General features: G+C 34.2%; 1 protein-coding gene across 7 annotated transcripts in view; it reads right to left on the bottom strand.

Annotated features, from left to right (window-relative positions):
- Positions 1–17,678, bottom strand: part of Disp1 (dispatched RND transporter family member 1) — a 203,362-nt gene that overhangs the window by 54,860 nt on the left and 130,824 nt on the right. For 5 of the 7 annotated variants that reach the window (XM_076831380.1, XM_076831381.1, XM_076831379.1 and 2 more), the window contains one exon: positions 323–848. In XM_076831380.1, coding sequence (XP_076687495.1) covers positions 323–848 — 526 coding nt within the window. Of the gene's footprint in view, positions 1–322; positions 862–13,758; positions 13,825–17,678 lie in introns of those variants that run through there. The other 2 variants (XM_076831383.1, XM_076831382.1) reach the window with 2 other exon arrangements.

Genomic DNA, 17,678 nt, shown 5'->3' on the forward strand with positions numbered 1-17,678 from the left:
CTGCATATTTAAAGATCTGTGCATTTCTCTGTGTGAACTGCTAACAATAAAACATCTTACTGAACTTTGTAATTCAGGTATAGCCAGGTTGTAGACATGGAAAAAGGAAGGAAGAATTTAATGGACCAAGAATTCAATGAATAAGATATATTATTTCATTTGCATTTTAGTAGGCTTCACACAATCCATAAAATAAGCATTATTATTAGTTTTGTTTCCCAACACATTTTCCTCTCCTCCTTTTGGGGAAATAAATATAAGCAGTCACATCCAGGTGGAATCAGTTGAATGCTAAAGGCAAGCAAAACTTTCAAAGACTCACCTGATGTTGGTTATGTGCTGCTGCACAGGCTGATGCTGAAAATGGTCAGGCCACGGATGATGCAGGCAGAAGGATGGCGAGGGCTGAAGACAGCACGCGGCCTGATACACAGGTGAATGGTTTGGACACAGAGATGCAGAATACTCTGAGTGTGGCTGCATGCAACAGGAGGCCAAAGCAGAGGGTGCTGCAGGGCCAGCCTCGGGATGGCACTCTTGGTGACTGTTATGGCTGGTCAAAGGGTGATGATATGGGCAAGGATGGCAGCATTGGGATAACATCTGAGGCGTTCTTTGGTTGTCTAAAGGCAGAAAGGATGATTTAACTGTGCCATTAAGTTGCAGGCATCCATTTGGACTCACTTTTGTTCTTGCTGCTTCTTTGGGTATGAGCTGCTGGGCTGAATGGTCTCCATCGCAGGGGGTGAGGGGACCAGGATTGGTAGCACTGGTTGTGATGCTGCCATTGCTCAGAACCACAAAATCGTTGTTTCCATTGCTCATAGCCATGCTCTGATTTCTTGACCCTATGAAAGAAAACTATAGAAAATCATCTAGTTATAAGCAGGTCAGCAAATACATAAAAAAGAAAAGAAAGATATCTAAAAAGAGCTTTTTGAACACAAGGGTTTTTGCAGTAAGTTGTTCCACCATTGGTAGAAACCCAGCAGCATCTGCAATAGAACCAGCCAACACTCAGGCACTGTTCTTTCTTCCAGATACTGGTGCATTTTAAGAACACTCTCCACGTGGCTGTATAAGCATTGTGATACTGCAATCTGTATACGTGGAAAAATAAGAATTCATACCCCATTTGAATCAAATGTATGATATGTCATTGTGATGTTTTGAGCAACTAATAAAAAAAAATTAGAAAAAAAGAACACTCTCCTATCCCCACCTATCACTTCTGCCACCTCACCTCTCCCCCCAGTGCCTTTCTTCTCTTCTCATTTTAGACATGCAAGAATGTGTTAAGAATTAGAATATTTAGACTAACTCACAATAAGGGGGAGTGTAAAAATAGAAGTACTTTGGATTAGGAAAAGGAAAATGAAGGGAAGGGAGGGTGAATGGGGATAGGAAAGATAGTAGAATGAATTGGACATAACTTTCCTATGTTCACATATAAATACACAACCAATGTAATTCCACATCATGTACAACCAAAAGTATAAGAAGTTGTACTCTTATTCATTAATATGACATATTATACATATTGTATATGTATAATATGTCAAAATACATTCTACTGTCATGTATAACTAAAAATAACAAATGAAAAAAGATTATGCATTCAGGTCACAAGATTAAAAAAAAAGAAATTAGAATATTTAGGGATGCTTAGGTGTTCTGACTGAAGAGTGATGGGCAAAATGAAGGACCTGAAGGCATCAGTTGAACAGGTTAAAACAATGTGAATAATCTTCAAATGTTTTATGCTTTAGAAAAGCCCCAAAACCATAAGACTTTTCTTCCAAATTACTTAAGTCAAAGAATAAGAATAAACAAAAGAAAATGAAAATTAGTTAGCTAAGAATTCTTACAATCAAAATACAAGATGCACAAGTTTTCTCCTTCTTTTTCCATCAATGACTACAATGCTAAAAATTTAACCATATTACATAGTTGTCCATAAATGTATTAACATGTTTTGTTATACATAATAGGTAACATTGATCATACATGAGAAAAATGATACTGAGGTAGGATAGAAGAAATAAAAAGATAGGTAGAAAGGAGACAAAAGGAAGAACAAGGAAGTGTAATTTTAAACTGAAGTTTCACATGCCTTTCTAGGTCTGTTACTCCCCAAATTATTTCTTCTCCCAGGCCTGACACTCCCACATTTCTGGGAAATACATAAATCTTAGAGTTACCATAAATTCATTCACTTCCAAAAATCACTCAGTATAATCAAAATTCACCCATTCACTAAATAGATTAAACAAAGAGACATATGATATTTTAAGAAACCTATAATCTAGGGTACTTTCCAGTTATCTATTGATCAGATAATGGAGACCATACCAACCTAAGGAGCCTGGGCATGACCAGACCAACCTAAACCATCCTGTGTTCACCAGACTGATGTCATCCTCACAAACCTTCCCATTCCCATCCCTCACCAAGTTTCATTTTAAAAAAAGAATCTCAGACCCCAAGAGCATCTCTCACTCCGGAGATGGGCCACATTTTCCCTCGAACATGTATTCTTTGCTTTCCTAAATAAATCTCTGTGCCTCTAACTAATGTCCTTAAATTCATTTTTGTGATGTTTGTCCAGGACCTGACTCATTCTGAGTTGAGGCTTCCCTCTCCAGGACTCCTTTAGTTTCTTCTGTGACAATACTACTGTAAGATCTGCCTCAAATGAAAGTTTTTTCCTTACATTTTTTTTTTCTTTCACCAAAGGCTTCAGGCATTCAATATAAAGGAAAACCCTTACATGTTCAAATTACTAGTAGGATGCTTGTCTAGTCAACAAACAAGGACAAAAACAGACAAACTCCTTCTTCTCTGCTAGTTCACCCCACCTCCTCTAAGAAACATAAAAACAAAATCTGCAAATTCACAGTAAGAAAAACAGGTCATTAAATGCCACTGGTCTACTTAACCTATATATGAAAGCCAACAAGAAAAAAAGAAAACCATACTTTGGTTCAGGAACCCTTTGGGCACGGTACTTTGGGTACATACTTTGGGCTCACTAACCTTTGGCTCACTACTTCTAAGCAGACAAAACAGATTTTGAAGAAATCTTTCTCCAGTCTCTCCACACCTCTGACAAGAAACACAGGGGCTGGGATTGTGGCTCAGTGGTAGAGTGCTCGCCTAGTGCATGCAAGGCCCTGGGTTCGATCCTCAATACCACATTTAAAAAAAAAAAAAAAAGGTATTGTGTCCAACTACAACTAAAAAATAAATATTAAAAAAAAATAAATACAGGTAGTCAATTTTGGTCTAAACACATGGCAACCAAACCAAAAAACCTATGAAGAGGTGTCTAATGCACATTTTTACCCACTGTGTCAACTACTCAACTAGAGCATTTTGGAGCAGAGTATACGAGAAGAATACAAAAAAATTTAATCTAAATACTGGCACCCAGGAGGTATCATTGTACTGGGATGAGAATTTAGCATTATTAGCTTATTTACCTTTCAGATAAAACCCACACACATTCAATTAAATAAGCATCACATAATAAAAAATACAGGAATTAAGGTATGTATTAGAAACTTTCCTAAATATCATTTCAGTAGAAAGACAAAAACATCGTGAAGTATTTTTAAAAATCAAATAGGTGTTACTTACCTAATTACAATTACTTTTCCCTGCCAATCCCCAACTTCCTCTTATAATGACCACCTAGTGGAATTCTGAATTGCAGTACATAAAGTTGCTTTCACCTTCATAAAATCACTCTTGGGTACAGATATCCAGTATAAAATACTCAATTAATAAGTCCAACACAAAGCAAAAGTAATTAAATGAATTGTGCAACTCGCTGGAGAGCAGAGTAGGCATAGTGTCTAATAAGAACACTAATCTGACCCAGGAGGCACAAAGTAATCATTCTTCATTCACTTTCCAAATGTGCCCCTCACTTAAGCTTCTGTTTACTGAAGAACATATCCTCCCTTTTGCTGTTAAAAGGATGAGCTATATGCTGATCCTCTGAAAACAAAATATATATATATATATATATATATATATATATATATATATATATATATATATAAATTAAAGGACATTTAGAGAAGGCTGGCCTCTTTAAAAAGTTAACTGAAATTTAAAATGTTTATTTTATGATAGACAATGTAGGAAGCAATGGCTAGATGAGATCAATGAAATGATTGTCCAGAATTAGAAACTGCCATGGTACAAACACTTCACACACAGAAACTACTGAAAGCATAGTATTCTCCAGCCTCCACCTGCAACCTGTGCTCCAAAGCTGCCTCTAGACCTCAGCCAAGCTAGCCCCACTGATGGGACCTGCTGGGCTAAAAGAAAAAAAAAAGAAAAAGAAAAAAAAAAAACAAAACTCCTGCCTTTTCTATCAGGATAGAAGGAAGAAGTACTGGTTTGCCAGTTTATTTTTCACCATCTCAGGTTGGCTAATACACCATCTCAGATCATCTATTTTTTTAAAATTTAATTCAGTCAATCCCATTGATTCTAATCACAATTGTTGCGTGAGTTATGTTAGTAAGAAGCATCTAACAACAACAAACATCTTCAAAGTTCTAAAGGAAAAACTGGGACAGTGCTATCAACTTCTAACACCCTTAGAAGTACCTTGAAATCTCTCCTGAACTCTCCACTATTTTCACCCGTTTCTCTACCTTCTAATTAAGTCTATGCATCCCTAAGGAAAATAATTTCCCTTTTTCTTTGTAAACAGAATCATAACTACCATTCCTTTTTATTTTTAGTGCAAATACACATTTTGTAGTTACACAAGAGTTAAATAGATTCTTGTAGGCTAGCTGAGGGACTTAATACCATTTAAAACATTTTTTTTTCCACCATGGCAAAATGCAGATCAAGTGCCAAATAACTGACTTACAAACAGACTTCTTGAGCCCAACCTATTTTATAAGTGGGATATTTCTTGTAATGAAGCAGGAACTAGTGGATAATAAAGAATAATCTGAACTCTGATTTTGGCTTGTGTTTGAAGCAAGCAACACAGCTTTCTCTGATTCAGTTTCTTTAATCATAAAATGGGAAAAACCAATATAATTTCATAAGTAAGGAAACACACTCACTCACACACACACAGATGCAAAAACAGAAAGTTGTTTTAAGAAATGTCTCTGACTTATCAGTGTGTGTATTTGTGTAGGGGTTCAGTTTCAATCTGAAGTTAAGAGCTGACCCTGTGGTTCACATAGAGAAACACTTTTTTTTTTCTTTAGAACTGAGACAAATGAGAAAAAAATGTGGTCTAAGCTTAGGATGAAGGGAACTAACAGTAAAGCAGACAAGATATAAGAAAAAAACACATAATAAAAAGAAATGAAAAAAAGGAAGTCCTGAAAGAAAATGCTAATACCCTTTACTTATGTCAAACATTTGTAATAAATATTATGGTATGTGATTACAAATGCATTAATAATTGTATTTTTGGTGGAATTTTGAAATAAGTTCTGGGTCAAACAAAATGAAAAACTTTCCAAGGCAACTATGATGAAACCACCTGTTCTCCCTTGGGCCATAACACACAGGGGATGCCAAAGGAAAGCTTTATTGCATCACTGGCTCAAGGTGGGATGGAAACCATATTTTGGTGTACTTTCTGCTGTCCATGAATATCATGTACCAATATAATTATATCCAAAGCTACTAATCTCACTCATAATCATTACACCTTTTCAGGTAGCATTTTTATGTTGAATGATTTAGCAGTTTGGAGGCTATCTGGTCTTTGACCAAGAAGCATCTTTTATTACATTTAAAAAAATTTTTTTTTTGGTACTAGGGATTGAACCAAGGGGTACCTAACCACTGAGAAACACCCCCAATCCTTTTAATTTTTTATTTTGAGACAGAGTCTCACTAAGTTGCTGAGACTGGCTTTGAAATTGCAATCCTCTTGTCTCAGCCTCCTGAGCTGCTACGATTATAGGCATGCACCACTGCACCCTGCTTCTTTTATTTATTTGAGTTATGAGCATATAAAAAGACATGGAATGATGCTTCCTAGTTTTAAAGCCAAAATTATGCTTTAAAATGGCAACTGAAATATTCATGGCTGAGAAGAGATAGCATGGGTAGGTCTGAGTTTGAAAGTCGACTCTACAAGTTACCAACTTTGAGAACCGGGGTCAAGTTACTTAAACTGTCTCTAAGTCTTGGTTTCTTCTTAGAATTAAATTTGTTAGAAAAGCCAATTGGTGTAACCTTGTAAGAGAGTGACAGGGATACTACTTATCAAAATTTAAGAAGCTTTTATCCTTTGACCCACAATTTAACTAGAGATTTATCCTTTGGATATACTTGAACAACGTGTTCGATATATGTATGCATCAGGAGGTTGACTGCAGCATAGTAACAGTGAAAACAAGAAACAACTGAACTTATCAGCAACAGGAGACAATTTCTGCCTAACTCCAACTTATGTATTCTGCCCAATAAAAAAGTGGGTTAGATAAGAATATAATATTTGGAAGGAAGTCCAAAAAACATCATTATGTGCACATAAAACAGATGTAGAACAACCTACGTGGTATGGATTCAGAGTGAGTGTGTGTGTGTGTGTGTGTGTGTGTGTGTAGAGTCACCAGAGTTCATGTGATTAGAATTACATCCTACTTTTGTCTGGAATTCAGAAAGTATGAACCTATAAAATATACAAAACCATCATGCTTCAAAGACAAAAAAAGAGCATATCATTAAAAATGTTATAAAATGATAACGGGATCTGCTTGTATTTGTAAATTTTATTCATGAACATAGATATACTACATATCGTAATAAAATATAATTATAATTTATCCAAAGAATGCAATCAGACCATTTAGGTAGCTCCCAGAATACAAATCACCTAAAGCCCCTTAAAAAAAAAAAAAAAAAAAAAAAAAAAAAAAAAACTCACATCAGCTACTTGGAACTGAAAATCAGAACTGCTAGCCTGGCCAGAAAACTGCCAAGTTAAAATCTAAATGTACCGCTGAAGAGAATACACAGACCTGTTCCAATTACCACAGTAACCACTTAGCAAAGCCATCACTATCCTTAACAAACATAGGGCTTACATAGCCTGAAGGAACAACATCTTCATCCCCATCAACAGCTACAATAGTACACCTCTTTGGTAGTGCCAAAGCACTTTCACACACATGATCTCACTTGAGTTGATCCTCTTAATAGCCCTCAGAAAAACAGATGTGGCAGGCATTGCCACTTCATTTTGCAAAAGAGAACTTGACACAGAGACTCTTAAGTAAGGTGCCCAAAGTTACACTGATATTTTCATGCACAAACCAGTTTGGGAATCATGAGGTAAATCATAAATAAATTTGATTATCAATTAGAAGTTCTGTTAAAGGTTGTTACTTTTCTCTGCCCTAATTAGAAAAATGGACCTTTATCTCCATTTTTGAGTTGATAGAATTTTTTGAGTTGATAGAATTTTAATCTTTAGTGCAAACGATGTAAAGGGACTGAAGCACTTTGCCCAGGTAACTGGGTGAGACACATTTTGTTTCCTCTTACATGGTATTAAATATAAGAAGATGGGTATACAAAAGGGGTATAAAGGCAATTTAGGAAGTACCTATCACTATTTACCAATTGTGTTTTTATATGAAAGGGTTCCTCTAAAACTGCTTGATGTTTATCCTAAAATGATGGTCCCACTTCTGATCACCAGAACCCTATTAAATTTAGGGCTATAACTAGTGAAATAGTTTCTCTAAATGATAAGAAAAACTGACAAAGGCATATACATCAGGCGTTTTCTGCAATGGGGCTATTAAAGCTGGATGACAGAAGGACATCAGCCAGGTTTTGTCTATAGGAATATTTTCTCCCACAAAATGCTATTAAAAATGTTTTCTATCATCTCACTATGTCAAGCACTTTCCTCTCAATCCCTCTCTGAAGATCCCATTAAACCCATTACAGAGAAGACTGAGGGTCAAAAATATTAAAGTAATTTATCCAAATCACGTGATTGGGATTCAATCCCAGGCCGGCTTTACTTTTCTAAAGGTAAGCTTTTCCACTACCTCAAGATGGTATTACCTCAGGGTAAAGCCAAGTTCAACTGGTGTTTATAGGATCACTAGAGACTACTGATATAAAACTCTGTCTGAGGCCCATGTGAAAAATAGCCTCTGAATTCAGTATTTCCCAGGATAGTTTTAAAAAGTTACAATTCCACATTCAAGAGTATCAGAGACATCTTTCATTAAATTAAGGAGGTGCTATTCATCCATGTATTGTTATGCAAACTTGACAAAGCAAGGCAATGGATTGATCACTGTTGTCATGAAGTATCTGAACTTTTCAAAATAATATAATCTACAGACCTGACAGAAAAATATTTATCTTTAATCAAAGAAACAGGCCCTTGAACTAAAAGGATGGTTTTAAATAGGGAAATATAATCTTCTTCCCTTCTGAGACAAATTAAATTTTATTTTTCTTTGAGTTCATGAACTTTTTACCATTAAATTCTCCTTCAATAAGAACACTTATAAATATCTTTACCTAATCATTTATAAACATTTTATACATTGAAAAGAACTATTCAAAAATAAAATATTATACTATTATCCCCCATAAGCATAAGTTGTAATAAATTAGAGGGCATTTTCCAAAGAAAGAACATTATGATTTTGGAGATCCAAACCACTAACCCTACATTTCTTAAGAATACTAGTATGCTTTTCCCCACACCAAGATCTAGGAATTCTGAAAGTGAAGGATCATAATTCTTTATAATCAGATAGTCTCAATTTGTAATAACAAGCACAACCTTTGAAAATTAAATATGCTTTTCTATAATTTTGAAAAATATGATTATAGACATTGTATATATATATTTATATATTTTTTATATATTTATATATATTTTTATATATCATATATATAAAATGATAAAGGCATCAAAGAGAATAAACTGCAAATGTTACATGTTTCACTTTTTATGAAAAAAAAAACTGTTCCTGGAATTTACAAACAGCTTAATGATTCAGAAGAAAAATTAAATTGCCAGTCAAAATCTCTAACCCATATTTACAACAAAAGTTATAAAAGTAAAATAACCTTAGAAAGATATTATAACACATGTAGAATAGCAAATATGAAAACATTGAATTAGTTGGGTTATCAAAGCAGAAATTTATACATGTGCTAAATATAAAGAATTTTAGGGCTATAGAAATATCAATCTCATGTTTCTTGTTTTATGTCTAATGTACTTTTTTCTACTAGTCCCCTGTGGGAAGTTACATATAGGTCTAATAGAAAGTCTGTCTTTTCCAATCTGGAATAATGTCAATAGCATATATATTTAGCATAAACACTTAACTTCCTAAATATGTATTTCAAGAGCACTGCAATTAGAGCAATTCTCAGAGATTCCTTTCCCAAGTTCATCTACAGAAATTATCATTCAATTCTCCCCACACTAGTGTTGTATCCATAAGCATCAATGAGAAGAGAGAGGGGGTGGAATATCTGAGTTTGTATTTCAGATGAATTTAAATTCTATTTAGCTGCATTAATTATTTTTGAATCCAATGTCTGGAGAATGATACCAATTTGTATAACCAAGAATACATAAAGTAAAACTAAAGCTGTCTATACTCAGAAATGTCAAACTATGGTCATTTAAAAAATTCTAGAAAAATTACTTATAGAAGAATTCTATAAGTAATCATCTAATCAAGAACCAAGAAATTTATTTAGAATCTGCTACTAGTCTTTAAGGGAATGCAATAAATACAACAAATATTCACAAAATCTCAGATTTATTACATCAGTCTCAACCCTAGCTTCACATTAGAATCACTTTGGATGTAGATTATATATCTTTACATATATATTTTATGTATTATATACAATATTATATTCTATATTGTGATATGTATTATATAAAATTATAGTTTTATAATGTATAAAAATATACATATGTATATTAAGTTTTACAGATACAGGGCCCTAGCCAGATGTTCTTACTTAATTCATATTGTAGTGATTTGGACATAAGTATTTTTTAAGAATTTTTCTGAGTTTAACTAATTTCGTAAACAGATCCCTAGATGACTTTAATATGCAGCCAAGGCTGAGAATCACTGATTTATACTTTATATAATTAATCCTCATCAATTTATAACTCACTCAAAATAGTCAGCATTCAGACAATATTGCTTGAAATGCAATACTGCTGCCTATTTAAAAAATTTTGGATTTGGTATTCCATGTTACATGTGGTTTATAACACTGAAGCTATCTCCTGTTGTTTTCTTGGTTAACCAACTTCTTATGTTGGAAGGGTAAGGACAAGGATGTAGTAAGGGGAAAGGCTTCGTAAGCAAGATAGCTGTGCAGAATTCACATGGAATGATGAGACATAAGCTGCCACATAACCTCAATTTCTTGCAGATCTTTCCAACGTTTAGGAAATAGTTAATTTGACTAAGGAGTTTGTTTATCACTCAAGCAAAAGTATGTCCCTAACCTCTGGTCAGTTTTTAAAATGAAGCCTCAAACTCCTCTAATAGAAGAGCACACTCCCTCAAGTTTCATGTCAGGAAGGGGGAAAAAGATTTCTGGTTACATTTTAAGCATTTTAAACTTTTAAACTAAAGTAAAACAGTCTTCAGATGACAGGTCTATTCTCTAGCTTCACATCCCTGACAAAGAAGAATTCCAAGATGTTTTGGTAGTTAACAAGACCATCAAGATGTAAGTCTGTCTTTAGGTCATAAGATTTCATCTCAATCCAGTTTACCCTTACTAAAATCACAAAACCGGCAGCTTTACAAGTGAGGAATTTATCTGTATCACTATATACCTCTCTTCCCGGTAGAAAAAGGATCATATTTCTGAGCTTAACTAATTTTTTGCAACAGATCACAAGCATATCTAAAGACACCATGATGTTTAATACTTCACACATCTAACAACCTCAAAACTTGCAGCTCAAAGGAAAAAACCATCACTGAGGTAAATCAAACCAAGAACATTTTCCTCCCACATATTGTGAAGATAAAGAATGTGAGAGAATTTCAAAAATGTCTTTCATAAAGCCCAAAACTGAGATCAATCACAAAAAAGCTCTTAAAAGTTGTTTGATTTAGATGGTAATGTGTTTTGTTTTAATACTACACTTAGAATTATCTAAACTTTTCCCACAAATGTTAAGTATCTGATACCAGGCCTCACTCCCTGCTGTTTTGTGAAGTTTGAAAAGTAGCAAATCAAATCTCCTAGAGCAGCTTCCCGAATGGGTTCTTCCCTGCAGAGTCCAGCAAATAATGTCTCAAGGGTATCCTTTAGTCTACAGAGCAACTTAGGCAACATCACTTAAGGTATTCGCATGAAACACAACTAAAAACATCCTTTTATTTGAAGGACTCGGATTTGTTTTAAGCTTAGAAAAACATCAAATTTGTAAAGATTTGTCTCTTACTTGAATTGAACCAATAAATTAACTTTTTAGTAAAAGCCTGGATGCAATTTTCACAAATCTTTTCCTATCCCTTACTTAAATAATCACTACAAAATGTCTGTGAATTGTGCTGTATGCTTTCTTGGATGTTTCAGATGAATTATAATTGCATGAACTGTTGATATGGGATTCTTGTTTGCTTACAAAGGTAATTAAGTCATACTTTTCAGTTAAGTAGGTAAACATTTAGCAATCTCATAAGAAGCAACTACTATGTTTCTTGTGAATAGTTTTCTTGATATCTAAATGTGAGCCTATATAACAGTGATTAAAATAAGAGAATAGAAACTGGGATGGAGAGAACAAAGAGCCACTCTATTCACCAAGGGTAGCTTTTTTAGCCTTCAGTTACTTTGTTTTATATGTACATTTTTTTCTTTGCTTATTTGTTTTTTGGTGGTTCCCCCCCACCACCACCACCAAAAGCTGATAGGCTAAGCTGTTCATGTGTCTTGATCCTAAACAATTCAGTTTTATTTCATGTTAGGATGTGATCAGGAACTACATTAAAAAAAAAAAATTGGAAAATGTTCTTATCTTCTGTAGGTGAAGGTTGTCCATCACATCATCCACAATATAAAGAATCATGCAGTGAGAATGCTCAGATCCAATCCCAGAACCCAAAGCAGTTAGGTGGAAGGTAAAGAACTGGGGCATAGTAATAAACTCTGAAAGGAGATTTCCCAAGAGTTGCTCAATTGGTTCAATATAAGTGACAAACACAGGTGGGATTAAAGCTAAATGTTGGATGAATCAATTTCATAAGACAAATTATCTTTTAGACTGAGGCAAGGTTAACATGTATTTTCTAAACTGCTTTGTAGGTCAATCAGTTCAGATATTTAAACATATAGTTTTCATAATCAATGCAAATAGTTCATGTTCACAATTCTGAAATTCAGGTCTATGATGTAAGTTATATGAAGAATGGAAGATACATAAAAATATTCTGCCCTTATTTTTCTATATTAAAGCAAAAAGTTCCAAATGAAGTATAATCCATAAAATATTACAAGATTCAATATTTTGGCAATGAAAACATTCTAGGATAGTCTACCAGAGATGCAAAAACTAAAAACTAAAAAATATCATGCAAAAAACTGTTTTTAACATTTTAAAAGGCAGAAATATGTCAGGAGACACTTGAACCATGGGAAATAGTAAACCTCTGCCCACTAGTACAACATTCATTAGTTTGAGCTTATTTACCTAGTTTAGTCATTTCCCAGCCATCAAAGAGCCCTGGAGTCTTCTTAATTATAAATACTATGATGTACAATAATCCTCTTATGGGCAAAAAGAGCATAGTTCATTCTTCTTTCAACAGGAACATAGTAAATGTTAAATTTTTAGCAAATTGTAAAGCATGGTCGTTATTTCTTGTACTATCATTAGGAAAGGCATTTCTGGTCAATCAGTAATCAGGATGAAATACTTTGATTTTCAGTGAATTTTTCTGTTTACGTTTTTTAATTCACATTTCACAAGCAGACATAAAACATTTTGCAAGTTGAAGTCCTTTAAATTGTTCTACCAGTAACATATAAATGTATCCATTCTCATTTTAAACAAAAGTCAATATAGCAACTACATTCCAACTTGCACTGAAGTGGTAAATCCAATCATGATGTGGCTATCATCATTACAAGTAAAATGCATGCAATGCAAGAAACATTTAATCAACTCAAATACAGCATGAGGGTGTGCACCAAGCTGTGTTTGAAATGAACACTGATAAGAATTAAACCTGCTGTTGAAACTTAGCTCCCAAGTAAGTAGGTATCTTCACCAAACTTCTCTCTTTATAGGTTGGAAGATGCTAAATTGCTACTTTCTTAAAATATTCAATTCACAAAGTGATTAAAGCTATTTTTTTTCTATCGACTGGTCATCATAGAGACACATATTTGCAAAATTTTCTGATTTAGATTGTAGTTATTTAACAAGAATCTCAAAATATGAAACACATAGTACTTGAAATCTTAGGTTTACTTCCAACTTTCTAAAGCAAGCACCACATTTTAATAAACTTAAGAAATAGCTGACCTTATCTTACTGTGCTAGACTATAAATTCAGATAAACTTTGAAAGATTTTAATGCATTAAAATGCCGTTCAAAGTTTACATTGATGAAACAGTGAGCTGGAATTTTAAATACAACCCTCGAAACTAAGTTCAGTTTTAAAATAAATTCTTCCAAAATAACAAATGCACACACACTGAAGCAAGAATAAATATACTACCTTTCTGTTACAAGAGGAAACTTCTCTGGCTCCGTTTGGTCTGCAAACGACTGCAGTAGCCACAGCTGTAACTGGCTGCAGGAACAGAGCATAACAGAAAGCAAGGAGTTGGCAGGAGCAGCTCCACAGAGCGGCGGGACAGACTGAATGACAGCACATGCAGATTGCTTTGAATTAGGCATGTTAGGGGCTGGAACTTTTGGTGTTTGCTAGCCTATAGGACAGGAGAGTTTTTCTTCTACTTAACCCCTCGGGGCAAGGTCTTAATAATGGTAACAGCTGGCATACAGAGGGACTTGATCTGAGCACAAGGTCAGCAAGCCAGGATATGAAGGTGACATGTAATTTCTAGCCTTTTCCTGCTTCTACAGGGAAATAGCACCAAGGACTGTTTTTAGTTATAACTTCCTTTGATCTTTTGGATTTAAAGTTACTTAGTAGATTAAAGCCACATTAGCTGATATTATTTGCTTGCTTAGCCTAACTTAAGTGTTACAGATTCAGTTTTCTGACACATAGGGCTACTACATTTAAACTAACACAAATAAACACCAATCCGTGTTTATTTCCAAGTTCCGGGGATTCTTGTGTTCTTTCACAAATGGCTCTTGAGACTCTACTTTTGGGATAGAAAGTTCATACTTTTAAAAGAAGAACCAGAGTGTTCTTTTTTAAAGAGGAAAGTATTAGTCGAAGCAGTTGTAAGTGTTTTTCCTCAATTATCCTAAACAAAAACAGCAGTTTGTTAAATGGATCCAACACACTTTTTATAAATGGATGGTCCTGATGATGCCAGTATTTAAGATTCTATAATTACAACATAAAAACCTCATAAATACCTACAAACAAATGCTTTACAAGAGGCATCCCTTAGCAAATAAGTGATAATTTATTAAAACCATGAAATCTAACTTTTCATGACTTTTTTCCTTTTTCCCCTGTGGTACTGGGATTAAACCCAGGGTTTCTAGTATGCAAAGCAAGTTCTTTTTTAAGTTTTATTTTTGAAACAAGGTCAGGCTGGCCTCAAATTTGTGATTCTCTTGCTTCAGCCTTCTGAATAGCAGTGATTATAGGTTTGTGCCATCACACCACACCAAACTTCTTCATGACTTTAATAATAAAATGTGTGAACAATTCTCTTAGCACTGACTAGTTAATTATATAAAGACTGCGCTTTCAAAAACGTCAAAAGCACAAAGGAAAATGAGATAAAATAAAACTTCATCAAAATAAACATTTATATCAAAAAACATTACCAAAAAAGTGGGAAAAAATCACAGAATGAGAGAAAATATTTTCAAATCATATATTAAAGTATCTAATATCCAGAATATGTTTAAAAAAAATCTTCCTACAACTCAACACTAAATCTAATTTAAGAGACAAATTTTTGAACAGGCATTTCTCCAAAGGTATGCAAGTGACAAATAGGCCTATGAAAAGATGCTCAACATCCTGAGTGATTTAAGAAAACACAAATCAAAATCCCAATGAGTTACCAATTCACACCCCTAAGTATGGCCATAATGAAGGAAAAACAAAAACAAAATTAAAAAAAAAAAGTGCTGTCAAGGATATACAGAAACTGGAGCCCTTATACACTGCTGGTGCTAATGTAAAATGCTATGTAGCCACTGTGAAAAACTCAAAAATTTATTTAGTGCTCACCTAGCATGTGCAAGGGTTCTATCCTCAGCACTACAAAAAAATAAATAAATAAAATAAGGGTATAAAAGATTTAACACAGAATTAGCATACTAGATATGGTTGATACCATACTACTACTAGGTACATTGATCCTCATTATTTGCAGATTTCATTTTTGCAAATTTGCCCTATAATTTACTTGTAATCCTAAAATATTTGGGATTTTTCACACTTATTTTGAAAATATAATGTGCAGAGTAATAAAAAATTTAAGTTGCTAGATGCACATATTCCCATTGGAGGTCAAACAACACAACACTTTCTTATTTGGCTCTCATATAGTAAACAAGGTCCCCTTTTCTGGTCAATTTAGCATCACGTTTTTTCACTTTTTGCATCTTTTTGTTGTTGTTTTCGTAGCAGTGCTGGGTAAGGAACCCAGGGCCCCGCACATTATACAAGTTTCAGCTACTGAGCTAAACCCTGAACCTCTATATTTTTTGTGCTTTTTGGTGGTGATTTCAATTGCTCTTAAATGGCCCCCAAGCATAGTGCTGAAGCGCTGCCTTAGTGTTTCTAAATGCAAGAAGGCTGTGATGTGCCTTTCAGAGGAAAATGCAAAATAAACTTTGTTCAGGCATCAGTTATAGTGCTGTTAAATATTGGGTTCAATGTTAATGAATCAACAATATTTACAAGATAGGGTGTCTTTAAACCAAATCACACAAAAGGCAATATTATATATTAATCAATTGATGAAAATATGACCAGAGGCTCACAGGAATCTAATCTTGTATTTGTCCTAGAAGAAATGATTCTGTATTAATTAATTCAGTGTTTGCAGTGACTTTGTGGATGTAACAAATAGTGAAAATTGAGTCTACATACTCAAGAGAATTGAAAACACATGTTCATACAAAAACTTGCACATAAACGTTCACAGCAGATTTACAACAGCCACAAAGTAGAAACAACATAAGTATCCATCAACTCATCAATTAATTAACAAAATTTGGTATATTTGTACAATGCAATACTTACTATTCAGCCATGAAAATGAAGCACTGATACATGTTACAAAATGGATGAACCCTAAAAACATTATCCTGAGAGCCAGAAACAAAAGGCCCCATATTGCATGATTCCATTTATATAAAATATGCAGAACAGGCAAATTCATTAAGACAAAAAGTATATTAGTAGTTGCCAGAAGCTGGGGGTAGGAACAGAGGATGCAGAGTGACTGCTAATAGGTATGCTGTTTCTTTTGGACTAACAAAAAGGTTCCAGAATTAGATGGTGGTGATGGTTGCATAATCTTGTGAATACACTAAAAACTGCTGAATAGAATGTATATTTTAAAATGTACATTTTTAATTTGGGGTATGTAAATTATAGCTCAATAAAAAAAAAATAAAAAGGTTTGAAGCTCTAAGCATTCAACCAGTGGCTCTCAACTTGAGCATTCATAATAATTCCCAGAAGGGCCACAGAAACACTGATTACTGGGTTCCATCACTCCCAATTTTGATGCTGAAGGTGTGGGGTGAGGTTTAGGAATTTGCTTTTCTAGGAAATCCTCAGATGACACTGTACTGCATTTTTAGAATGCTGTATTAAAAATCATGTCTGAGTTTCTCAAAGGTAAAAAAAAAAGTAATTTTCATTTCTTAATCTCCTAACTATACCTAAAACAGAGCCAGTCTTAGAGAAGAAAAAAGGAGTGGGAGGGAATAAAAAGAAAATTTATTTACTGGAGTAAAAATGTAATGATGTCAGTCCCTGAAAACTTAAGAGTGTGGTGATTTCATGTCATACATATGCCAAATGCTATAAGATCTAAAAATCCCCAAGACAAAAAGGAATTAAAGAATTAAGATGGGGGCTGGGGATGTGGCTCAAGCGGTGGTGCGCTTGCCTGGCATGCGTGCGGCCCGGGTTCAATCCTCAGCACCACATACAAACAAAGATGTTGTGTCCGCCAAGAACTAAAAAAATAAATAAATATTGAGATTCTCTCTCTCTCTCCCTCTCTGTCTCTCTCTCGCTCTCTCTTTAAAAAAAAAAAAAAAAGAATTAAGATGAAAATGAAGGTATTTTAATGTTCTCTGGTCATCTCAACGGTACTCTGGTTGAGTGTGGAAAAGCAGCTATCCTGTTTAATTGTGTTTGCCCTTAAAAGAAACACAAAGATTCCAGAGTTGTTGATTCCATAAATTACTAGAGGAAACTCCTTAATTAGTTAAGGTATCACAGAAAGGAAAGACCTG

The sequence above is a fragment of the Callospermophilus lateralis genome, chromosome 13, assembly GCF_048772815.1.
Source record: "Callospermophilus lateralis isolate mCalLat2 chromosome 13, mCalLat2.hap1, whole genome shotgun sequence".
Classification (NCBI taxonomy): Eukaryota; Metazoa; Chordata; class Mammalia; order Rodentia; family Sciuridae; genus Callospermophilus; species Callospermophilus lateralis.